General features: G+C 40.5%; 1 protein-coding gene across 4 annotated transcripts in view; it reads left to right on the forward strand.

Annotated features, from left to right (window-relative positions):
• Positions 1-27,161, forward strand: part of shank2b (SH3 and multiple ankyrin repeat domains 2b) — a 312,524-nt gene that overhangs the window by 201,816 nt on the left and 83,547 nt on the right. For all 4 annotated transcript variants that reach the window (XM_076886830.1, XM_076886835.1, XM_076886831.1 and 1 more), the window contains exons 12-14: positions 9,015-9,154; positions 12,063-12,176; positions 24,224-24,305. In XM_076886830.1, the coding sequence (XP_076742945.1) occupies positions 9,015-9,154; positions 12,063-12,176; positions 24,224-24,305 (336 nt within the window). The remainder of the gene's footprint in view (positions 1-9,014; positions 9,155-12,062; positions 12,177-24,223; positions 24,306-27,161) is intronic.

Below are 27,161 nucleotides of genomic sequence, written 5' to 3' on the forward strand. Positions count from 1 at the left end.
TAAAAAGTTGAAATCAGATCAGATTTACACACGCCAAAATTGCCAATTCTTTAAAAAATGAAATATAATTTGTGTTAACTTTATTTTAAAATAGTTCAAAGGTACTTATTACAGCTGTTTGGGCACAAAAAATGAGCTATGAATTTGGAAAAAAAATGTACTGCAAATGTCGGGAATTTACAACAAATTTTATTTCTGTTCTCGTCATCAGATCTCATGAAAAGGCTTCAACAGTAATCGCTGCGTTCTACATTAGAGCTCCATTATTTATGTAAAAAAACGTATAAAAGCACATTAGTGAGGCGCACTGTTACACTAGCTGTTGTTCGTCTATTACTGTGAACTCTTATAGTCAAGTTTAGCTCATCTCAGTCCCACATATTAAATGTCTCTATGCATGCTCAATCATCCAGGTAAGGAAATCCCAAAAAGTTGATTCTGTTCATCTGGATGTAGAGCTAACTCGTTATGTCCAGATGAACAGAATCAACACCGTGTTTATTTCTAAAGTGCTTTACAAACCTGATCATTGCGGCGTTTCCATTTGAGTGCAGCTAGCCAAACAGCAAACAGTCAAATACTCCTAAAGAGACACAGAGTTGGTTTCTTCACATCAAACTCAATGTTGCAGCCAGCGACAGCCCAAAAAGCCCAAAAATGTCCGTTTTTGGGAGCAGGGCTCAATGGTGTGGATTAATCTGTTGGTTCCAAACTACAACACAATTTGTGTCGTGTGTAGAAACAGCATGTGACTAATATCCAAAGACAGCAAAGCTAGAAAAAAAAGAGAAACTCAAGGATGCATTGTTGTTTTTGACCTTTCCACAGCAGGTATAAACATGCTGTGTGTAACAGTATAATCTTTGCCTGAAAGTATCGTGTTGCACATGTGTACATACAGTACATACAGTGTGTGTATATATATAGAGGACATTCAGGTTAGGACTCTCATTGAGACCTATTTATGTGTGCTCAGCTCCTGAGGCACCTCGTTGGATAATTGCCCTCATTTTTAGAACCAATTCACTATCAAATGTCAGTTTTGTTTTAACAATTTTAACATCACTTATAGGCAGTGATTGAAGCTCATGGCACATTGGAAATGACCTTGCAATAAGCCAGCTGAAATGATAATATCATGTTGTTGCTCACAGTCCATGTCCAATAAGTGTGAACTTTAGCTCTCAGCTCATTCCCACCCAGCTGCCCTTTAAAGCTCCCAATTCCAGCACTTTCTGTTTGCCTCTGCTCGCACGCGTTCTTCCTCACCCACCGCACCACCACCCCACCCCCCAATCCAACCTCAGCCCACACACATGACAACGTCTGTGTAGCATCCCTCTGCTCCCACTTGACATGTCCTTTGTCAGAATGCAACACACATGCACAAGTGAGACCAAACTCCCACACTCACACACACAAGCTATCACACAGTGACAGCTGTCAGTTAGCCCTGGGGTATCATGGCAACAGCTAGATGTGGTGGGAAATGAGATTCGTCCAATAGAAGGACAGGCCAGTGCTGTCTAAACAGTGTGGCCACGGGGCTCCAACATACATTATCACAAGACCTGAAATCTACCGTGTATACCGTGTCGTGCTGATTAACAGATCTGCGGATGGTTAAAGGCTGGCAGTGATTCCAATTATGGTGGTGAAATATGTGACAGCTGCTGAAAACGCTCAGCAAAATGAAACCATAAACAGAAAATGAACTCTCAGGGCAAAATGAGCCAAGATGGAGAACAGAGGTGTGCACAGCTGCAAAAATGTTATTAGTAGTTTTCTATCTGGTTAAGAAGCTTTTCAGCTTAAGCAAACATAGAGAACTTCATCTTATTAAGAAATCACATTGCTGTGAAAAACTCCTAGGCTAACACTGCAAAGTAAATCACATTATACCTCAGCAAAGATTTGCTCTGTGAGTGTGATGCAATTATGAAGTTCCCTTAATTTGATTTGAATTGAATTACTTCAGATGTAAAGGAAAAGTTTCCATATATAAACAACCCTCAAGCCAACAGAACACAAATAAACAAAACCAAAAAATGAGAAAAATAAAATACACGCGAAATGTTACGTAAGAGAAACTACACTCACCAGACATTTTATTAGCTACTCTGGTTTGGGCCCCTTTTGGTCTTCAAAGCTGCTTTAATACATTATAGCATAGATTCAACAGAGTGCTGGAGATGTTTGTCAGAGGTTTTAGTCCATTTTGAAATGATAAAGTCACGTAGCTGCTTCAGATTTGATGCAAACTTCCTGTTCCATCACACTGCAACAGATCTGATGACTGTGGAATACTTTACAGCAGAGATGTCCAGCTCCAGGCCTCGAGGGCCGGTGTCCTGCAGGTTTTAGATGTGTCCCTGATCCAACACAGCTGATTCAAATGGCTAAATGACCTCAACATGTCTTGAAGTTCTCCAGAGGCCTGGTAATGAAGTGATGTGATCCAGGTGTGTTGACCCAGGGTGAGATCTAAAACCTGCAGGACACCGGCCCTCGAGGCCTGGAGTTGGATACCCCTGCTTTATAGTATCAGTATAGTAATTGGTACAGGGCAGGGTGGGCCCATGCTTTCCCGTTGTTTATGCCAAAATTTGACCTTATGATCTAAATGCCACAGCAGAAGTCAAGGCTCATAATACCACGTAACATTTTTCCAGAGGGGAACCCAGCGAGATCTTCTGCTGCTCCAGCCCATGCGTCATAGTTTGATGTGTTGTGCATTCAGAGATGCTCTTCTACCTTTCCATTTGTTTGAAGGAGTCTGCCCATTCTTCTTGATGATCCGCTTTCTATTAGATCATCAATTTCTATCTGAAACCAACAACCGTGTCACATTCCGAGTCACCTAAATCATTCTTCTGCCTTGTGATGCTCAGTTTGAACTTCAGTGGGTCTTGACCGTGTGTACGTGCCTAACTGTAATAAGATGCCACCTTGTGATTTGTTGGTTTTGATTTGTATTAACAAGTAACTGAATAGGTATACCTAGCAAAGCGAGAGATGAGTGCATATGTAAAGATAAAAGATAAAACATTCAAAAATAAAACATTATAGCATTTTACTCAAACTGCCTTCTCATTTAATCTACATAAAAAACAGATATACTAGCTTAATTGTGACATTTAGCATTAAGTGGTTGCAGTTTATGCCTGTCCTGTCCGGCACTGCAGCAATCAGAATTTTTGTCTGAAGGCCAAGAACGATTCCTAACAGATGTATTTTGACAATTGGATCATTACAGCTTTTGCCATACTGGTCCACTTGATCGCTATAGTTTGTTCGATCTTTATTGTTTATTTATTTATTTATTTTACTTTTAAGTTATTAGATTCGAAGCAGACAGGACCGGGGGATAGGAAAGAGAAAGATGAAGAAAAGAGAAGTTAGAAAGAGGCTCAACAAAAGAAGAGGGAAAGAAAAACAGAGGGGAAGAGAGACAGAGAGAAAGAAAGAAGAAAATAAGCAAAAAGAGAACAACACAGGAGGGAAACCACAGCAAAAACCAACATAAGAGCCAGCCAAGGAAGATAGTGTGTGTTTGTGAACACCCTGTGTGCGTGAGCACGCTTGTATTCACAAGGTTTCTCCATGTAACTATCTAATAATAGGCATGGGGAGCCATAACCCCATCCCCCAGGACATGAAGTAGGCATGGAAAAGATCCAGGCCCCAGACATCTAGAAGCCCCCTAGAGCACGAAAGCCCAAGAAGGCCTCTGGAAGGGGCAAATGCCCCATCCACCTAGAAAAGAGCTGAGGACAGCCCTAGATGGGGGGGGTGTCACCCAGCAGCCACGATGCAGAAGCCACAGGGAGCTGCGGCAACGTGCCCACAGGCTCCACCGGCAGCTGGCTACACCAGAGCTGGCTGAGCCCCGGGCCCAGAGACCCGAGATCCAAGGGTCCTCCACACCCCAGAAGGAGCCTGACCAAGCCATGGGAACGGGCCCTGCCAAGAAGCTGCCAGGAGTGAGCCAGTACACACCCGAGCACCCAGACACCGAGAACCACCAAGGCACCGGCGAGTGAGGGCATCTGCCACCGACAGGGAGTGTGGTGGGGGGGAGATAGGCCCCCACCACTGAGGGGGCCTATGATGTTCCCAAAGAGGTGAAGTCTAAGACCCGACCTGACACATAAAGATAGACGAAGAGGCACACATAGACACAAACATGCATTCCCACCCTCATCTACACATATACAGATACTCAACTCGCCCAACATGGAGACAAACAGAAATGAACACTGTACACACACTTACACTCCCCAGATATTCTCTATACTCCCAGGTCCAGTACCCCCTCCCTGCAGCCAGCTCCTCCACTGACCCCGGTAGACACTCCCATTCCCCGTAATCCACCAAGGCCAGGTCCATCCAGACTGGAGCCCCTAGCAGCAGCAGCACCAAGCCCCAGAGAGCCCGGGCGGCCTACCCAAAGAAAAACTACACCAACCCCAACATTCAATCAATCCCCAGACTACATAAGACAACAGTTACCCCAGTTGAGTTCATCCTCCACCTCTGCTAGAGGTCCCAAGGTCAAAATGGGAGACGCCCCCTAGGCTGGTGGAGAATGACTGATCACCATCAAAATGGTGGTGGGTAACCAACCGGACATAGTGGTGGTAGACAAGTGGAAAAAGATGTCCGTAGTGATCGATGTAGTGATACCGAATGACAGCAACATCAGGAAGAAGGAACATGAGAAGCTAGAGAAGTACTAAGGGCTCAGAGAAGAGCTCGAGAAGATGTGGAGGGTGACTGTGCTCCCAATGGTAATTGGAGCACTAGGTCCAGTGTCTCCCAAGCAGACGAGTGGCTCCAGCAGATCCCAGGAACAACATCCGAGATCTCTGTTTAGAGAAGCGCAGTCCTGGGAACAGCTAAGATACTGCGCAGGACCCCGAGCTTGAAGGATAGACCGCCCGCAGGGGCGAGCGGGGAATTTTTTTCTCTGTCAGTTTTGTTTATTTGAAATCTCTAGCCTATTGTGTTGTTTGACATGAGTTTATTGACAGACAATTGACTTGGCTCCTGCTAACTGTTAATCAAAGCTCTGTTCAACGCTCACAGGCAGTTTTTATGTTGTCTTTCATTTTAATGGCAACTGACAGGGTGCAGTGTGCTTAAGTGTTGTTTGAGCTTGTCCTGGTCCTCCTGATAGTTGAAGCCCAGTGCATTCAGCAAAGCAGGCTTAGAGGCATAAGTGTGCACACAGTTCAGTCTCCTACTTCTGTGATATGTCGATGCTGGTATTGAATGACGCAGAAAAATCAGTCCATATTTATATATATTAATCCTCCCTACAGTAAAAGTGTACGTTTATAGCGCTTTTAAAGGCACTCAGTGGAATGATGAACATTTGTGCTGTGTGTTTTGTTCTGCTGCCCCCAGTAGGCAATAAAATGATATAAAAACGTAATGTAAGTGGGGGCATCAACCATCGGAGGTCCAAGTGATCATCAGTGATAACCCTAACTCAAGTGACCGAGATTCTTACGTCACATTAATGGAGAGGACTGTCCGTCTGGAAGGGCCTACTGCTGCATGTTTTCTTTTCACTCTTTACCCACCCTCTTGCCCTCTCCCTTTTCTCCTCTCTCCCATGGTCTCAGGTGATCATCCAATAATAGCACAAATTATGCACAGCTGGTATTAATCAACACTGTCTAATTAGCACCTCAAAGCCACGTGGGTAATTGCCAAAAAAAGAAAGAAAGGGAAAACATGGCTGACAGTTTTCCCTTCTCAGTGGGCCTGCTGATTTTGGAGACCAGGATTTAATTCTGAATTGACTTAGTAGTAAATGCCTCCTTCACATCACCAACAAGTACAGATTTAGCATTTTGTGCAGTGCATAAGAATTTGGAACATGAGTGTGAGACTTTTTGAATTCTCACAATAAAAGCATCTGCTTTGATGACACAGCATTTAATAGAACAGTAGCTATAAAGTATGGTTTTCCAAACTGACGTTAGAGAGCAAACACACACTCTCACATTGTCTCTCTCAGCACCATGGACAGCAATTCAGTCAGAGACACGTAAACTGTTCTTCAGTCAGGCTACCACAAGCTAAAAAGAGCAGAATCTTTGTTAAAGTAACATAAAGACTGAAAACTATAATCTCCATGCAGTATGCAAAGTCTGAGTGGACGTTCCAACAAAAACACAAAGACAACACTCCTCACCCATCAGCACATCTTTCGTTATTGGCAGCATGAGTCAATAAGACACTTGGGGAAAAACAGATAGTTGGCGTGCCCAGGTTTGCACTCATTTATGACAGCGTCGGGTAGTTTAAGTAATAGATTTCACACTTAATCAATATAATGATTGAAAAAAAAATCCATTACTAAGGAAAAAGTACACTGGATGAATAAAGTTAGACTTTGGTTCTCAGATAAAACTGTGAGATTAACATATAATGAAAACTCTTATAATCTGTTCAATTATAAATAGATGCAGTTTGATACTGTAGTTCTGTTTATTAATAACTCGAGAAGCGCAAATTCATTGCAGTTACGTAACACAGACAACAGCAAAAACCCCACGGTTGCTGTCTTTTTATAAATATATTATTCATTATTTCTAAGAAGTAAATATTTTAATGAGACTTGAGTTGTTTTAGCTGGATACTCATGAATATGTCATGCACTTTACTTGGTTAGGGTGACTGTTTCTACAATACATGAAGGTTTTTGTAACTAGACTTGTAGTCAAGACCGCCTAAACCAAGACCAAAACAAGACCAAGACCAGAGGGTATCGAGACCGAGACAAAAAAGTCTTTAAACTGCAGCCAGACGCTGCTTCGTTTACGGGTATCAGGCATATTTATGTGTTTTTGCTGTCGCACAGCCCTCCTCACCGCTGTCTACTGTCTCACTCACTGAGAGGACAGACGCACGCTCCACTTGACTGTCGCGTCCATCACCCTCTCTGTTTTTCACATAATGATATTAGATTGGAGCATAGCTGAGCCACTGTGTGAGAGCTGAGCAGCGAAAGGAAATTAAGTGAGGAGCGGCTCTCGCTCAATGGCAGTCGACTCTTCTGATTCACTACAAAGCACTCCGTAAGCACGGCGCTTAGAGCTGATGATTTTGCACATGACACATTATCGAACGTTACGTTGTGTGTCATGGATACTGTTGACTCCAAATCTCCCGACCACTATGTCGATCTGAGACAGCGAGACCGGGACAGCAAGACGTAAAAGTGGTCTCGAGACATCCAACTCTATTTGTAACTTATTTTGGACTCTTAGTTTCATGCAGCAGTCTGTGAAAGAGAAGACGACACTCATACACCGTGCTTAGTATGTCTGGTGCGTTTGGGTCGTCCTCTTTTATGCCTGTTAGATTTAGGGTGTGTGTTAAATACCACAGTGCTGTGAAAAAGTTCCTAGTTTTTGGCATATTTGTCACACTTTTTCACATAGAGCTATGGACACTAAGGTACTTTCCCCCCTTAATTTAAACATTTCATTTTGTCTAATATTAAAATTTGTTTTATGATCTAAAATATTTACTAGTGAAAAATATGCAGAAAGCTAAGACATCAGGAAGGGGACAAATACTTTTTCACAGCACTGCGTTAATCATCGACAGCGAGCTCAAGTTGTTCTGTGATATTCAGTCATGATGTCAGCTGTGAACTGCTGTGTCTGAATACTACAGTATCGGCCTCTCGGTGGTATACACAGTGTTTCAGGACACTTACAGTGCACAGTTGCAGTTTGGTCCACAGCTTTCCCTCGGAAAAATGTGTGAGCACTCTCAGTAGGTATTGAATGGGGTTAGCTCTCCAAAGGCCCATGAAGGTTTGAAGAGGAGTACAGTCTACAGGACAAGGTGACCCACTTACTTGAAAAAACTATTTCCTTCCTCTCTCTCAATCTATCGCTCCAGCACTCCTAGTTTTTCTTTCACTGTGGTTTTATCCTATAGCCTCTCCTTCACTGCTACCCTCTCACATGGTGAGCAAGTGCAAGATGCTAAAATGAAAACACCTGTCATAACTGTTTTTTGCTCTTTGTACTCTAAAGTCTACTTTACATAATTTTACAGCTTCATGCACCTCAATTAGGCAAGTTAAATAGTCAATAGTAGTATCATACTTTTATTTCCCTTTTCTGCTCCGTGGATGTGGTTACAAAGGTTGCCCACTATGTGGCACTGTGTTATCATGTCAGACACATCTACCAGCACCAACCACTCTTCTCTCTGTGGTCCCATCTCCTCACATATAAATGCCGCCTTTTTTGTGCATTCAAATTTAACAACCAGTGCAGAATAGTGATATCTCTGCAGGAGCCGATTGTTCAAATGTCACGCTGATACGCACATCAAAGATTTTTAGCTGTCTTAATTTAGCAGTTTGTTATTATTCCTCTGTACTACTGCCAAATCCTGGCTAGCTCTCTGTGTGGTCTTTAGCGAGTCTGGCCTCCTACCTGGAAGCCACTGCAGCTCCGTGGGTCAGAGCCAGCCCACATTCTGCCCCACTTACCAGTGTGGGACACACGCCAGCAGCTTTCCCAGTGTCGCCTCTGCCGTTATTGTTTTTCATGTAACCTCCGGTGATTTGTTCATACTTTTGAGCATGTATTTAAAATATTGTTTACCTCTTAACCTTTAGTGTTTCTCCTAAAGTAGCTTTTAAATGACAGTGGGCACATTTTTCCATAGTGTGCGACCGCACCATCTGTATGTTTCCCTGTTTTCTTGTGTTGCAAATAATGTAGTGATATTTGAGTTACTTGCTGACATGAGTCTTTTTACAACTGTACCATTATATCAGTTGGTAATCTCTAGACCGCCTGTGCATAATTTAAATCACGTGCATTTTCACATGTGAGTTTTTTAGTTTTTTAACTAAAGAAACAACATGTGTGATGTAATACATCACGAGGACCACAATTTCCTGCACACCTGTAGAATTAGGTATGTCTGTCCTTATACCCACTTCATATAAAACATTTTTTTCTTTCTTCCAGCCCCAGCAGTCGTGGAGAGGCAGTTGGAACCAGAAGGAAGCTGTACAGTGCAGTTCCAGGAAGACACTTCGTAGTGGTTCGTTCGTATACAGCCCAGGCCGAGGGGGAGATTAACCTCTACAAGGGCGACAGGGTCAAAGGTGAGACGGGGAATTTCTAGACTAACATAGATGGAGTTTATTTCTGAAGTTAGTATTTCAACCATCTGAACAAATACACAGCAAATACACAAGCTGCTTCTCGCTGTAGTTTGGCACATGGCCTGTGTTGCTAGCTAGTGTACATTTGGTCTGTTTTGGAGGACTAATGTTAAACAACGAAACACTCGGATATGGAGAAAGATTTAAGAAAAAGAAAAGAGGGGAGATCTGTACAGGATTGGCTGTTGGTTGGTTATTCTTGAATGAGTTGATGTTTTTAAAGGTTTCGTTGCCCTGTACCTGTGCATGTGCAATGACAATAAATTTGAATTCTATTCTATTCTATTATGTCTAAGCTGAGTGTATAGAAATGTTGTTTTAAAATAACATGGCAGGTTTCCTGTTCCACAGAGATTTCCGTTGCCTTCTTTGAGTGTGTTGTCTTTCCTTAAAAGTCACAAAAGCCAGTAAACATAAGAGCAAGCAGCAGCACAGCCTGACTGCAAAGAAAAGTCCAACATGATGCAAATTATTAAATGACTTGTTCTGAATTTGTAATTGTTTCCATCCAAGATCAGCCCGCCTGTCATATCTGACTCTAAGCTCCAGATACACATACACACTTACACCTGCTGAAGCATGTGTGAAACTGCAACGGAAGACATACGACCACTGCTGGGTCCGTCTGAAGTCAAATCACTGTATTTCTTAAATTAGTGACTGTGGCTTTTATTTACCTCAACTGTAGTATCTCTTTATTTGAAGCAGTCAGACTTTTAATGCTAATTCCTTTTGTCTGACATCCATAAGTGAGCATAATCCAAACACTGTTATACAGTTAGTAGTTAAGAGAGATGGGCGAAAAATGTTTAAGCTAATATCAAAGTTTTGCTACGACACACATTATCAGTAAATGGAGAGCAGTTCTTTTATAACAGGCCAAGTGAAATCTATGCAGCAGCCTGACCAGACTGTTACTACAGGCCAGCCTTTATTTCTTTATGTGAACGTGTACATCAGGGGTAGGCAACGCCAGGCCTTGAGTGCCGGTGTCCTGCAGGTTTTAGATCTCACCCTGGGTCAACACACCTGAATCAAATGATTAGTTCATTACCAGGCCTCTGGAGAACTTCAAGACATGTTGAGGAGCTAATTTAGCCATTTGAATCAGCTGTGTTGGATCAAGGACACATCTAAAACCTGCAGGACACCGGCCCTCGAGGTACAGTACATGTTAGTGGACATTCAGCGGAGCACATTGTTTAACGTCGGTTTGAGTCCCACTGACACGAGCAACACCAGCTACTACAATAACTTGAATTATTTGTATTTTTACATTTCTATGTTGTTTTGCAGTAGAAAATACATCTGCTCAAAATGAGTAGAAAGGGGTCATATAAGTACCGTCGATTTAAACATGGCCGAAAATAAGTAAATAAATAAGTGAAAACAAGCTTTTTCTTTAATATGGTCGTCTCAGGCTCTGGCTGTGAGCACAGAAGCTCCACCCACCTGCTTGTATCTTCTGCTGTGTAGAGCAGAGCTAAGTCTGAAGTCTTACTCAATAAGAGACCAAGAATAAAAATTATGGAGCTGGAAATTAGTATAAAATGAACCATGTGTTGTATAATTTGAATGTTTGGAAATGACTGCAAATGTTAAATATTATAAAAATTTTAACTCCTTTATATAAGAATGAGCTGCAGAGTAGAGGTTACAGTCCACCACCGATCCTAACTGAACAAATGTTGAATTCTAAAACTGAAAAAAGACAAGAAAAAAACCGATTCCTTTATTTTAAAATTGTGTCTGAGACAGCTGGAAACAGCGAATTACCATATCTGATGAAAATGACTTCATCAGATACGATGCATCTGTATTTAGACTCCACAGAGTGGCGATGCAGGGGACTAACATCATCTTCATCTGCACATGTTAAGTCAGACGCTTCATCTCTGTGGTTTGCATGAATGAGCACAAAATGCATTATTTAGTAAGCAATCACACAGGATGTGTACCAGCCCAACACATCAATGTTTTAAGCCACTACTAATGTTTGCGTGGAATACTGTGACCTTTCAAACCAGCAACGTCTCTACTTTTAAATGCAGAGAGAAAGTATTTGTCTACAATAATCAAAGATTTAGTTTTACAAAGCTTTGCTTTTATTGCAAACTCATCCTGTCGAGCCAAACTTTCTTCAAGTCAAATAACTTTATTTTAATGCACAAGATCTCTATAATATTTATACTTGATGTGCTTGTCTAGCCATTTAAAATGGTCAAGTTCTAGGTCTGAATATTTAATTGATCCAGACTGTGGCTTTACAAACGTCCTGAATTAGTTCATTCATTCAGTCATTCTCTAAATCTAACAAAAAGACCGTAGGCAGAGCTGGAGGTGGCAGGGTGAAGATTTTGACATTTTCATTGGGAGCGACCAGAATGGACAAGATTAGACATGATTACATCAGAGGGACAGCTGAGATTCAGTGGTTTAGAGACAAAGGCTGAGATGGTTTGGACATGTGCAGAAGAGGGACAGCGGAAGCATTTGGCAAAGGGTGATGAAGATGGAGCCGCCAGGCAAGAGGAAACGAGAAAGAACTGCATATTTAATTCACTTGGAAAAATGGACAGAAACCAAAAGGTGACAGAAAGGTGGAGGAGAGATGGAGACAATAAGATAAGATAATGAGATAGCAACATTTTAAAAAAAGGTCAGTCAAAACACAGACATGTCCACACACAAGTCTCTGCATGAGTCTGTATAAGCACATACCTTTGGTGCCTTTGCTTTAAATGGATTAAATGATCTGAGGGTCCTATTATCTGTACAGTAAAAAGCATGTCCCTTTTTCACTGTCCTCTAACTTTCCCAATTTTCTCTCTCCTACCACTTGGTCCAGTTCTGAGCATCGGAGAGGGGGGTTTCTGGGAGGGCAGTGCCCGTGGCCAGGTGGGCTGGTTTCCAGCCGACTGCGTGGAGGAGATCCCCGCCAAAGCCACAGAGGAGAGGAACTGTAAGTCTAATCACCTGCGGCTGCGTGTTGGTTGGAGGTGGAACCAAGATGTAGGACATGTTCTGTTTGCCATCATGCGTTTTTGTGGGGAGGGAAGGAGGTTAGTTCTAAAGAACAAAGCTGAGGCTAAATGCTGTGGTTTCCTGAGGCAGTGTAATGGCACGTGGCTCCCCCCACCCCAGGTCTTGGCTGTATGTGTCTCTGCTCCTCTATCTACTAGCATCTCTGTGTCTTACTGTCTCCTCAGGCAATGGCGTACAACGCTTAGCGCTACATTGCCCTGCTAACTCAGCTGTGATCTGATGTCCTCTGGGTGCGAGCTAATGAACATATCGTGCCATGCTCCATCCCCCGTAAATTTCCAGTGTTTCTTCGTCCCTACTTTTACTTTGTGTGTGTAGTGAATGGCCTCAGTATGTCTATGAGACCCCCCTCCAACCCCTACTCTCAATCTCCCATAGTTCTAGGAGTATGTCAGCAGCAAGAGGCAGATGGGAAGCAACTTGTCCTCCTCTTGCTGTGCTGTGGCTGTTTGCCTTCTTCTGTGTGGCTTTTTTTAAAGCTTAACCCAAGGCCATTGGCAGAGGACGCTTTTCTCACACTGTGCCACATTTAAATTGCCCCCGGCTCTGCCTGTGAAGAAAGCAGGCAGGGCGAAGAAAGCCAGTGAAAAAATGGGAGCACAGTATAGTGGCCTGCAAAGACTCACTGGGAGGTGGCCAAGGCCATTGGTCATTTTAAGGGACACTGAATGCCTGCATGAAGCCTAATAGTTGGGGCTGATTGGGGCCTTTAGAGAAGTACATTCTTTGGCCGGAGTGATTACCATTTCACAAGTCATCACAGAGGTCTCCAAAGTATATATATCCATCTTTCCAACTCTACTCAAAGGCACCAAAAGACACCAATTAGCAATCAAAAATCAAATCAAAGAGTACAAGAACTTTTTTGCTTAGAGTTGATTAGCTTAACTTAGCGCTGAGACCAGAGTCAAAGTGAAATAATCAATCTGGCAGTGCAAACTTATTATTTGGTATTTACTTGCAACTCCAAGTCAACACCAGTTTGCTTGGTACCCTCCCACCTGACTTAGCCTGACAGTTAAAACATGACCTGCACAGATACAGACGGACAGTTGGCTTTTTCAAATGTAAGGTTTTACACAATGTTTTAAACAAAGCTTCATTTCATTGAAGTTTGTTGGCATTTGTTTATGCACCACTCTCTCAAGGATACACCACAACATTTCATCGGGTTGAGGTCTGGACTGTGATCGGGCTTCTGCGACACACCGATTAGTTTCTTTTTCAGTCATTCTGTTGTAGATTTGCTGCTGTTATTTGGATCACTGTCAAGCTTTAGTTGTTGGACAGATGGGCTCATATCTGACTCCAGTACACAGACTGGTCCATTCAAGTGTCCAGTGGGTGCAAAACCAAACCAAATCATCACCCCTCCACCACTGTGCTTGAAAGCTGGAATGCTGTGTGCTGATATGTTGTGTTGGTTTTCACCTGCAGTGGTCCACTTGGCAAAGCACTTTATTGCTGTTACATATTGTTCCAGTTCCTGGGGTTTGTGCAACCCTAATGCACCGTGCTATGTTCTTTCAGCACGAAAGACTTTCCCCTGAAAACTCTTCCAAATAAGCCATACTCACTCTGTCTTAAACTTAAACATTTAACATGCTAACTGAGGCTTGTACAGTGTAACATGTAGCTGCTGAGATTTTTGCAATTTCTCTAAGCATTGCACAGCTGATTTTGGATTAATTTGCTGGGATGTGCACTATTTTAAATGTTTTCCACTTGTGAATAATCTTTCTCACTCTAGAATGATGAACTTCAAAATGTTTGGACTTCTTTGGAAATGGCCCTTCCCAGATAGACTGATGGGGAGCAACAATTACTTTCCTCTCTTTCCTCCTCAATGCTCCAAAACAGCAAACTGTCGAAAATTCTGCTTTTGTAGAGGTGATCACTTCATATACAACAGCTAATGTTAGGCTTGAGAGTCCTAAAAATTACCAACTGTCAGTCCAACAAAGTATCACCGACCTCGAAGACAGCTTCACCAATACAGGCTAACAAGAGCTAACTGCAAAACCAGCAGTGTTACCGACATCTCATTTCAGCAGGGGCGTAATTTCCAGGGTGGTTAGGGGGTTGTGCCCCCCCCAATAATCGGACCCAACCAATATAATCCCCCCAATAAAATTATGAATTATCTTGCATACATAGGCTGTTGATTTTCTTAACTTATTTCAGTTACTACCAGCAAAATAGTTGCATGTTTAATCATCTGGGAATTTACCCAGGTTTATTTATTTAGACAGAGATCTTGAGATGTTTGTCCTACAGCAGCCTTGGTAGCTAGTATTATGTACTTGAACTGGGACGGGTAAGAAAGCAGAACTCGACCACAATCTACTGACATCGAAATCTTTTCTGTAGCTGTAATGATGATTTGAGTAAATAAACCTTTCGTTTTCTTTATACTTAAGTTACATTTTACTCAAAAAGATTGCTTCATGTTTACGAGGGCAAAGAACTTCTTTTTTTTGAATGAAAAAAACGTATAACAACAAAATGACATATACAATATATCTAGGGGAGAAAGAAAAGGTAGACAGTATTTTCCCCAAAAATGTTTTTGTTTATCATTTTCCAAAGTTTTACTTGTAGAGTAACGATGACTGTAGCCCCAGCTCTCTCAGCGGTACTGTAGAAAACTCCAATGACACCAAACTCAAACTGAGCTTTCAGGTGTTTTTGTTCACATCATATCCAGAATTTGTCATAGTTATGAGTTGAACTTTGTGCCATTAGAAACTGAATTGGAATAAGTGAAGTTCTACCCATACATGATGTTCTTTCTCATTCCCCAACATGTTTTCTGAAATACTTAAGTTAGACTTTCTAGGTTTAAGAAAGTTAAAGGGAATTTTGAACCAAATTGTAAAACAACACATCGAGCGATTAAGTCAGATTAACTGAAGAATGCTGGTTAATTTAACTGTTTTCTTTTAACACATTATTGTCCAAGAGTGACATCTGCTGCCATTTTGTCATTTTTTTGTCTTGATGATCGGCAAAATGTTTGTTTTGACAAATGTGAGACAAGCTTCAGTGACCTTTTTGCTCAGCAGCTGTTGAACTCTCCCATGCATTCAATTCATGCCCAGTCTCTTTCTTATTAGATGTTCTTCTTGGATAAGTTGCTCTTGGACTTATTTTAGTGGACAGGCAACTCGTGGGAAAGTTCACCACTGTTCCAAGTTTTCTCCATTTAGGAATATTGTCTGGTGTCTTTGTTTCTCAGATGATTTTTTTAGATTGTTGTATGAAGTGTTGCTTTTGAGACCTTTCAGCCTCCTTCATTTTGTCACACAGCTTTTATTTAAGTGATTTCTTGACATAACAGGTCTGACAATGATGAGACACGAGTACAGGTAGTGAAACGGAGCTCAGCTTTCCCAAAAGTCCAAAGTAACTCCTTTTTCACATAAGGCCAGTTAGGTTTGGATACATTTTTTTCTCTTAATAAATTGGTAGCACTTTATAATAATGTCACACTATTACGCATTATTAAGGCATTAGAAAGTGCTTAATTCATCATTTATATTTTAATTTATTACTTTGGGTGCCATTTATAAATACAGCTATACTGTTCTGATTATGATTATTACTAGCAGTGATGTAGTATCAGTGATAGCAACACATAGTGTAACAGTAACAGATGGATAAATGTATCTGTATTTATACATTCCATAAAGCCTTACTAACACTAATAGTGTGGCATAATTAAAGGGGTCACCAGTATATGAAATCATAATTTTGTATTTGTTTTGGTCAATCTTTGTCTAATATAAAAATTTTTTGATGATCTGAAACATTTAAATCTGACAAATACGTAAAAAACTGGCTGCAGTATTTTGTTTTGAATATATGAGGGTTGAAATGAGAATGTAATCTTTCTCCATCTATCCTCTGTGACGACACTCAACTGGTTGCTATTATGTTGTTGTTTTGTTGCTTTGCTTTTTAGGTATCAGACTAATAAAATGTTACAATTCCAACCAAACTGAAGCTCAAACCTCTGAATGACTCAGCAAGTCATAAAATTTGTCAGCTCCATTTAAAATCGCCCCAAACACCACCAACACGGTAAATGGGTCCAGTTCATCGACTGAAGTTGGCAAGGACGAAGTCAGACATCAAACACTTAACTGTGCCAGCACACCAAACCTGAAGCCTAAATGCTAAATCATAGTTACAGTGGTAGAGGTGGTGAGTGAAATTCTAGTATTAATTAGCAGATATTAGATTTCAGCACACTTTAAGTTTTGTTGGGAAACTGTTAAACCTCAACAACTTGCAGTATTTTCTGGATTACAGACCCCTGAAAACATCTGCACAAATGAATGAACTAAATGGGTAACTGGCAAACTGGTAAATGATAACTTTGGAAAAACCTCCCTGAAGAGATCATTCTGTCATCTTTTCAAGCATGTTTTGAAAACTCTAAGAGCTCTGAGTCTTAAATATTTGTCTGCTTTGTATTTAGTAACAGTCTGACAAGTTTACGGGCCTCTGGAAACATGCAATACAATTAAAAGACCTGAAATAGAGTGCAGAGTCATTCACAACCGGGCTTTATTTTAAAATCAGGTGCGCTCCTTTTTTCATGTCCAGGTAAACTCCCAGCTCCTGCGTTTGAGCGCTTGCAAGGGTTTTTGCTTAAGTGCACTAAAGACGACAATACACAGTTACAGGATGTGCAAGAAGTGCCAGATGGATGATGGTGATTATATAAAAACACAAATCAAATCACATAATCTGAGAGAAAGCAAACTCTTTAAGTCGACAGCTTAAAACAGGGACTTCCCCTGTAATTCCATGTCACAGTGTAGGTAATGATGCTGTCACCAAATAAAGCTGTGCTGAGTCTCTTTGGATAAATGTGCCAATTCCCCCGTCTCATTTTCACATTCCTACCTCACAGACTAGGTTAAGAAAAAGAAAACATTTGCAAAAACAGCTTATGGAAAAACAATATAAATGTAGTCAAGGAAAAAGATGTTTTCTGTTCTTAATGGTAATGCACAAGCACGCATTAATACACACACACACACACACACACACACACACACACACACACACACACACACACACACACACACACACACACACACACACACACCATCTCTTGATCTGTGGCCATAGAAACCAGCTGGCCCGAGTCACACAGCAGTTGCTATGGAGTGTGACTATGTTGTAGATTTGCTCCTCCCTCTTTCTCTGCTTTCCTCCATGATTTTTTTTCTTAACTCTGCTTTATTGATCGTCCTCTTTCTTTTCTGTATAAACACTGTTAATCTCTTATCAGCCAATCACCTACTTCAAGCCACATTTTCCCTCTTCCAATTTGACAATGTGGACATAAAGTCTGTGGGGGAGGGGGGTGGGGTGTTCCTGTAAAAATGACAAGATCTAAGCCGGATCAGAGGAGATGGAGTTTCTGTGAAAGTGTGACAGCTGGTGTGAGAGAGAGTGTGTGAAGGAAGGAAAGAGAGAGAGAGAGAAGGGGGAGGAGACGCTGCTGAGAGAGTAAGACAGCTTTACTCAAGCCTGTGTGTCCACAATACTTCTTTTTTAAATCAAGCTCTTTTAAAGCTCTTTTTCAACACCATTTTCTAAAGTCCACTAAAGTAGAGTGTGGAGGCTAATGCACACCTTCCACAAGTGTGAATATGGGTAATAGACCTGACAGAGAAAGCATTTCTAACAGGATTTCTTACAGCTTAAGGTTTGTGTTTCTTAATGATAGCATTCGATAAAATGTTTCCTGTTTTATCTTCTGTGCCTCCACTATGTAACACACTGCTTTTGAATTTCTACATTTACCGGTCAGCTCTTATATTAGTGCATGTATTAGCCAATATTGCCACCCTCTGGAACTCCAGAAAATATATTTTTTAAACTGTATGTGCTGCCTGCTGTGCACTGCTTTTAGTTCTTATGTATTGCAAACAAAAAAATGTTAACTGAACTTGAAAAGTTAAGAAAGCTTGCTGCCTTCATATAGTTAAGTGAACTTAAAGGCCTTAAAGAACTTAAAGTTGTCATAATTTTCATATTTTTATTACTATCTAAAGTACTTATTCAGACACCTGAACTATATTCAGTTAATTTCTCATCGACTTCTACAAGATTAAGTGGATTTAAAAATAACAAGGTAACATGAACCTTTTTATGATACGTGGTACATTTATGGCAATTATCCTCTTCAAATATGCATTCGAAACTTTCACCACCGCAGGGCAGCACTTTACCAGGAAATATTAATGTTGCTGCCCACCCCTGTAGTAAGAAACAAGATACTAGAATGTCAAACCTGGGAAAATACTAATGTGCAATTTTGATTCAACTCAATTCAGTTTACTTTTATTTATATAGCACCAAAACACAACAACAGTTACCTCAAGGTGCTTAATATTGTAAGGCAAAGAATCACAATAATACAGAGAAACCCCAGCAATCAAACGGCCTACTTTGAACAAGCACCTTTTGTAAAAGGGAAGAAACCTCCAGGCTTAGGAAAAGGCGGCCATCTGCCCTGACCAGGTGGGGGTGAGCGGAGAGAGACGGTACAAGAGACACGCTGTGGAAGAGAACCAGAGATTAATAATATCTCATAATTGAATGCAGAGTGGTGACTTAACACACGAGAGAGGATAAAGGTGGGAGAAGGAGAAACATTCAGTGCATCATGGAAAGCTCCTAGAAGTCTTGTTGTAACTAAGGGAGGATTCAGGGTCACCTGATCCAGCCCTAACTATATGCTTTATTACAAAGGAAAGTCTTAAGCCTAATCTTAAAAGTAGAGAGAGTACCTGTCTCCTGAATTTAAGCTGGGAGCTGGTTTCAGAGAAGAGGGGCCTGAAAGCTGAAGCCTCCCATACTACTTTTAAATAGCCTAGGAACGGTGATATGATACAATAAGGTCTTCAAGATGAGATGGTCCCTGAATATTCAAGACCTTGTATGTGAGGAGAAGGATTTTAAATTTGCTACTGGATGTAACCAGTGAAGCCGGAGCCATTATAAGGAGAAATCTGCTCTCTTTCTGTCCCCTGTCAGCATTCTCACAGAAGCATTTTGGGTCAACTGAAAGCTTTTCAGGGAGTTTTTAGGACATCCTGATAATAATGAATTACAGTCGTCCAGCCTTGAAGTAATAAATGCATGAACTAGTTTTTCAGCGTCACTCTGAGACAGGATATTTCGAATTTTTTGAGATGTTGTGCAAATGGAAGAAATAATTAAGAAGCAGAAAGTTAGCGGCCATCCAGGTCTTTATGTCTTTAAGACATTCCTGCAGTTTAACTCATTGGTGTGTGTTATCTGGCTTCATGGACAGATAGAGCTGGGTGTCATCTGCATAGCAGTGTAAATGTATGCTATGTCTTCTAATGATGCTGCCTAAGGGAAGCATGTATAATGTAAACAGAATTGGTCCTAGCACTGAACCCTGTGGAACTCCATAATTAACCTCAGTGTGTGAAGAGGACTCTCCATTTACATGCACAAACTGGAGTCTATTAGATAGATATGATACAAACCACTGCAGTGCAGTACCTGTAATACCTACAGCATGTTCTAATCGCTCTAATAGGATATTATGGTCGACAGTATCGAACGCTGCACTGAGGTCTAGCAGGACAAGCACAGAGATGAGTCCACTGTCAGAGGCCATAAGAAGATCATTTGTAACCTTCACTAAAGCTGTTTCTGTGCTGTGATGAGCTCTGAAACCTGACTGAAACTCTTCAAATAAGCCTCTGCAGATGATCTGTTAGCTGTTTGACAACTACTCTTTCAAGGATGTTTGATATGAAAGGAAGGTCTAGAGATGGTTTTTGAGTAAAGGTTTAACTACAGCCAGCTTGAAGGCCTGTGGTACATAGCCGATCATTAGAGATGGGTTGATCATATTTAAGATCGAAGAATTAATTAATGGCAGGACTTCTTTGAGCAGTTTTGTAGGAATGGGGTCTAAAAGACACGTTGATGGTTTGGAGGAAGTAATTATTGAAGCTAACTCAGAAAGATCAATTGGAGAAAAAGAGTCTAACTTAACATCAATGGTACTAAGAGTAGCTGTAGATAATATTACATCTGTGGGATGATTATTTTTCTCTAAAATTTTATTTGTGAAGAAGTTCATGAAGTCATTACTAGTTAACGTTAAAGGGATTGTTGGCTCAACAGAGCTCTGACTGTTTGTCAGCCTGGCTACAGAGCTGAAGAGAAACCTGGGGTTGTTCTTATTTTCTTCAATCAGTGATGAATAGTAAGATGTTCTGGCTTTGCAGAGGCCTTTTGATTTTCAAGATTCAAGAGCTTTATTGTCAATACAGCAGTATACATAGTGTACAGTGTACTGAAATGCTGTTTCACCCCAAGTCCCCCTTCGTGCATATATAAGTATATAAAAGATATATCTCCAAGAGATATAAAACTAGAAATTACAAATAAATAACACGCTAAATGTTGTTAAAAATAAGGGATAAAAAGGTACTAATTACTAACTATACAATACTAACTGTACGATAAACAAAGACAGGACAGAGACAATGCAAAGTGGGTTGTGCAGTGATATTGAATACCAGGTTCAAGTTATTTTCAGGATATTATAGACGAGACATGACAAAGACATGTGCAAGATGCAAAATGTGCAAAATGTGTAGTATAGTTTAGATGTGTGTTCATTAACTAATTGACTGAGTGTGCAATTTTGACCCTATCCCTGTCCTAACACCAAGAAAAGCAATAGTGAAGAAGTCATATTCAAATAACTTAACTTGTTAAGTGTCAACAATTTGTTCCAGTTATAGGTTTGATTTAATATAATACATGTTTAAGATTAGTAACTTAATTATTGTAAATTATGAAAAAAGTTTTTAAAAGAATTACTTTGGATAAATTGTGGTATTAGTTATGTTACATTAAAGAAGATGTGAAAACAGTACTAGCAGTGAAAAATTAAACCAGTCACTTCCTGCATTTTAAAGCTAAATTCACAGCTACAACAAAACAAGAAACACAAATTATTAGTAGAAAAAACAAAGTTTAACATCTTGTCCACATCTCCCTGCAGACTCTGGGGGTGGCTGTAAATGGCCTGTATTTATATAGCGCTTTACTAGTCCCTAAGGACTTCAAAGCGCTTTACACATCCAGTCATCCACCCATTCACACACACATTCACACACTGGTGATGGCAGCTACATGTATAGCTGTAGCTCAGGTGGTAGAGCTACTAACCGGAAGGTTGGTGGTTCGATGCCAGGCTCCACCAGTCTGCATGGCAAATATCCTTGGGCAAGATACTCCATGTTACTCTCCGATGCAGCCGTATGAATGTTAGACAGTAAGCACTTAACAGTTTAGAAAACAGTGCTTGTGTGAATGGTGTGATTGGGTGAATGAATTATTTGTATAAAGCGCTTCGACTGCTCAGAGTAGAAAAGCGCTATATGAGGACCAGTCCGTTTACCTTTACTCTCTTTCATCCATCACTCACAGCCAACCCTCGTCATCAGGACTAAAACTCTCTTCTCTGGCTGTCCTCTGTATTTTACTCTTTATTTGCTTGAACGTTCTCCACACTCTAGACTCTATGCACAGTTCAGGTAAAGCTGTACAGCCAGCAACACACCCAGGTCTCCATGTTTCCATGCAGTAATTGTGGCTCATGTCTCAGCATTAAATGCAGGATGTGTTCAGCCTGCAATAATTACTCTGCTTTTATCTCACTAAGGTCCAAGCTACTACGTTAATGATAACAGCTGGCTGATGTGGCTGTCGGGTAATTGCTAGTAGTTAAATGGTGTTCACGTGCACGCTGGCCAGGTTAGCATGTGTGATAGCTGGTTAATACTTCAGTGTTTTTGAAATGGGAGCTTTACTGAACTGAGATTCCACCTAAAGTGTTGTTGAGTCGTATGAACATTAACTACTTCATCTGCTAGTGAGGAGACGAGAGTCTGTCTGCATGTGCTGTGTGAAGTTGTATGCCAGCTGAAAGGAACCAACATGCCACTGTTGGTATTGATGTTGTTACCAAGTATCTTAAATTGATATCATTTGTTAGCATCAATTAATATCTGAGTACAGACTTTCTGGACAGACCTACAGTGCAATATTTGGTCAGAGATCCTCACTTCACAGTTTGATAGACAGATATACAGGACCAATTAAGCTAAATACATAAAGTGGCACGGTGGTTAGCACTGTTTCCTCACAGAAAGGTCTCCACAACTCCACCATCTGGTCTGTACCCTTCTGTGTGGACTCTGCATGTTCTCCCTTTGTCTGCGTGGATTTTCTCCAAGTACTCTGGCTGTCTCTCTGCATTAGCCCTGTAACAGACTGGCGACCTGTCCCAGGTGTACCCTGGGATAGCTGGGATTTTAACTGATTTGCCTCTTTCTTATGAATACTGCTTGCTTATTGTATTTATGTGGTGTTATATACGTATATTCAACATACAGAGACCTCCTGTGACCCTGTGAATTATGATAGTGTATCTACTAGCAAGAAGGAGCATAGTTGATCAGCCATCGCTGACTATTTTCTATAATCTATTACCAACTGGAATTGTTTACTCTTAAATCTTACTGTCACCTTAATGAAAGAATTGTATTCTGTAATCTTGTATTTTCCCACAGGTCATTTTTGTGATTTAAAAAAAATGAATTAAAGTAAATCTATAATTTGTTGGAGAAAAATACAGTGGATTGTAAATCAAGTAATCAATATCAAACTTCCAAATTAGGAGGTTTTACAAACTCTTAGGAATTACAGTCTTTATACTGTTTGAAGTGCAATTTCAGAGGTTAAAAAGTAAATTACACAATTTAATGAAAGGTGAAAGTGTGTAGTTCTGTACTTGTAGCTCAGTTGATAGATCAAAACTGCAAACATTGTGTTGTTGTGCAGAAAATTATAGACCTCGCAGTATTTTTTTGTTTTAAAGGTGAAGATATTCCCAACCTGAGTCAGATTGTTTTTAACAATAGCCAGTTATTATTGGATTTTTAAAGGATTTTTCTAGTATGGCAACCCTGTTCTCACTCCCGAGGCATAATATAGTGAAGATTTGTCCCGAGGTGAAAGGTGACCTTCTGCGTTCTTATGCTATGCGCCAGGTTATGGATGAAATCCAGTAGAATGACGCTCCCACGGTAATACACGGCCATGAATTCCAGCCCTAACCCTAACATTATCCTTAACCCTAACCAGCACTTTAATGACGTTACATAGTGTTTTCCAAAGCGATATCAAAGCGGGATTCATTGCAAAAGGTTTTCATGTTCACTCATTTTTCTCGTAATATAGGGACGTGCTGGGTGCCGGGAAGCGTAATATACCGACGATTTGTCACCTAGCGTAAAATGTTATGCTTTGGGAGTGGGAACATGTTGGGGTAACCCATCTGTTTAAAACTATGTAATGTAATCTAAATACTTCTGGATTCACTTGAAATGCGTCGGTGCATTTGTGTCAGAGAAGTTAAAACCATTAGTTAATATCAAGGTTTCACAGAAAGGTCAATACGTAATCAAAGTCTAGTCAAATAATCTTGACAAAGAAACTTTTCTCAAATTACACAAATTTAACATTGAATCCATGCTGATTATGCTTTTTGCACTTGTTCTCTGGAGTATTATGACATACCCCCATGTCTCTATCAGTGCATGAAACTGTCATGAAGAGGAGCTTATTTAACTTTTTTGGGTCATCTTGTTGTATTTATATGTTTATATGTGACTGAACGAGATGGTGTGATGTTTCTTTTAAGAACACATTCCAACCAAATACAGGTGACTACGTTCATATTTGCTGCTCTGCTGTTGTTTTAGAGGATGCAGGGCTTATTGTGCCATATTTTAAGTGCCACTCTCCTAACAGCTGTCACTGATTTGTAAACTGCTATGAATGGTATTTGGGTATTGATCTTGTTCTGCTGTAAATTGGCAGATTCCCGAGCAGACCGTGCTGACAGACGGAAGCTCTTCAGGCACTACACTGTGGGCTCCTATGACAGCTTTGATGCTTCAAGGTAAGAAGTCACATTTAAAAAAACAAGCTAAAAAATCCATGGATGTGTGAACTTGCTTCATACTTTTTGGTATTATGGATTATACCAAAAAGTCAAGAGCACTTTGGCAAAGCTCCCATTTAATCTTTTGCATGATGTTTCTGTCTCTTTCAGAAAGCTCGTTGTCATCTCTTGAGTGAAACAAAATCTCTTTATGTTAATGTAGCATCCAAATTCTGTGTTGTCAATTTAAGAAATACAAGTTATGCCAACTTAATTTATTTATACTAACTTATTAGGCTCCAGTGAAGCTATGTAGCCAAATGGAGTCCAGCAGTGGTATGAAACAGGACAGCACCAGAAGTCTAGACAGTGGTAGTAGCAAAGGTGAAGCTGGTGGAGACTTGGAGGAAGATGTATAATTCACCAGGATGAGGTGGAGGGGTGTAGGAGGAAAGTGGCACAAATAAGAGTCTGAAACACAGAATGACAGAAGAGCACAGGACATCAGCTGACTGGCTCATAGAGACAGAAAGTGATTGGGCCAAAGCGGTGATGGCAGAATGAAAGTTGGCAGTGCGGGAAAATATTGAATAGTATGATATGATGAGTATAATGAACACAATACACAGGAATCCAGCCACATGAGTGAAACCAGCCACACCTTACTAATACGCACTGAACTCGTGCATAAGCTTCAATGTAAAGCGTAGCTATGGCCATCTACTAATTGGAAAGTTGGTGGTTTGATCCCTGGCTGCTCAAGTCTGCATGTCAAGGTATCTTTGGGCAAAATACTGAACCCCCAGTTACTCCTTATGCGCTCGTTGGAGTTTAAATGTGTGCGTGAATGTTGACAGAAAGCACTTAAAATGTAAAAAATGTGTGTGTGACTGGCTGAATGAGACATGATCGATAATGTGCCTTGAGTCTTGCATAGAAAAGCACAACAGAAGAGCCAGTCCATTTACCATTTGGCAAATTATGCAATAAATACAGTTCGAAAGTTGCCCAGAGTTTTTTGTAGACAGTGCACTTGTCCACCATGTCTGTATAGGTTTCAGAGGTTGTAGTTTCTGTCATACTCACAGTTACAGGCTTAATTCATTTATTACGTGACACTGTCCTTTAAAAAAGTTCGGGTTAGACTATGAGGACATATTTACATTGTGTTTTGAAAGACAGACATTTTAGTTTTGGTCACAACTAAAAAAAATGCTTGTTGAATTAATATTTGAACAAATGCCCACCGACTGGAAATCAATAATCACTACAGGATTCTCACTCATGGTGGTCTATTATAGGTAAACCTATACACTGTACCTGATACCACAAGCACTGCAGCATAAATGAATTATGAATTTTAATTCACTGTTTGCCATCACAGAAGCAACACCTCAGTATAAAAAGTAAACTTACTAATAAAGAAAGTCATTATTTGTATTTTCAGTGTATGGACAAATCTTCAGTAAGCTCTGGATAGAAAACTTCATTTTGTTCTTCAGAGAAAAGCAAAGCCACAGTAGCAAAAATGGAATCAGCCTGCAACCGTGTCCTTTCAGCTAAATGAAAAGTTCTGTGTAATGGTACCTGACATCGAATCCCAAGGTTTTTACCATCTTGTCTCCTTTACTCGTCTCTCCTGTCACATCTACTTCAAGATAAGGTTGGTTGGGAATGAAGAAAGATGTACACTTCCATGTTTGTGTTTGTGTGTGAGAGAGAGCCAGACAGAGAAAGAGGGCTTGATATGCTTTGCGGGAACTTTGAACATCAATTTTTTAAACAGTCAATCCTACGGGTGAGCTGAATGTCCTCGCAGAGATGTGGCTCATCCATCGAAGCAGAACATATGCAGTGATATAAATTGCTACGTGGAAACGACCAACAATACGTATCAAAGATTAAACTATGTCAGTCTGTCCAGGAGGAAAAGCTACAGCAGATGCACTGAGGAGTAAAGACAATCACATTTTTCTGAATTGAACACAAAATAAAATCAATGCATCAATAAGAGATGAATAGTCTGTCATATAATGTGGATGTTATGCTTTAAAGTAGATAGAACTTAAACGCAAACAAAGAAAAACTATTCGTTTCAGTTCTGTTTTATTTCTATAGTGCCAATTCACAATTTTAAGATATTTTATATTTTAAAGATGCTTCAGTGTTTTTTATTTATTCATAAATCTAAAGCACATAATGAGAGCAAATATCACTGATGCTTTTTGTTTTGGTTTTATTATTATTATTATTATCCATCCGTCCATTCGCTTCCTCCTTTTCAGGGTCACGGGGGGCGCTGGAGCCTGTCCCAGCTGTCATAGGGCGAGAGGCGGGGTACACCCTGGACAGGTCGCCAGTCTGTCGCAGGGCCAACACACAGGGACAGACAACCATTCATGCTCACATTCACTCGCACATTCACACCTATGGGCAATTTGGATTAACCAATTAACCTATCCCCACTTATTATTATTATTACTATTTATCAGTTATTTTATAAAAAGCAAAGAGTTTCAAATAATTCTAGTGACTGTAACCACTAGACGCTAGTTTTAAATTGCTACATAAAGACATGCTGGAATGTCTGTGCTGATGAAGCTGTGAAGGACACAATGACATTTCTCTCATTGCTCTGCTGGATTTCCTCTGGCACGATTTAGTGAACATGCCGATGGATTTTTCCCCCCCAATATGGGTCAAGGTGAATCATGTCTACACCGCAGTGATGAAGACCAGTTGGCAAAGACTGAAGGCTCATGTGACATTTAAGTCCAATGGAAATCTTAAATTAAACTTTAACCTGAATATCGATGGAGCTTTGACAGCTTTTGTGCTCACTAATGGAACAAACTGTGTCATAACTAATATTTT

Source organism: Maylandia zebra, linkage group LG1, assembly GCF_041146795.1.
Source record: "Maylandia zebra isolate NMK-2024a linkage group LG1, Mzebra_GT3a, whole genome shotgun sequence".
In the NCBI taxonomy this organism is placed as follows: domain Eukaryota; kingdom Metazoa; phylum Chordata; class Actinopteri; order Cichliformes; family Cichlidae; genus Maylandia; species Maylandia zebra.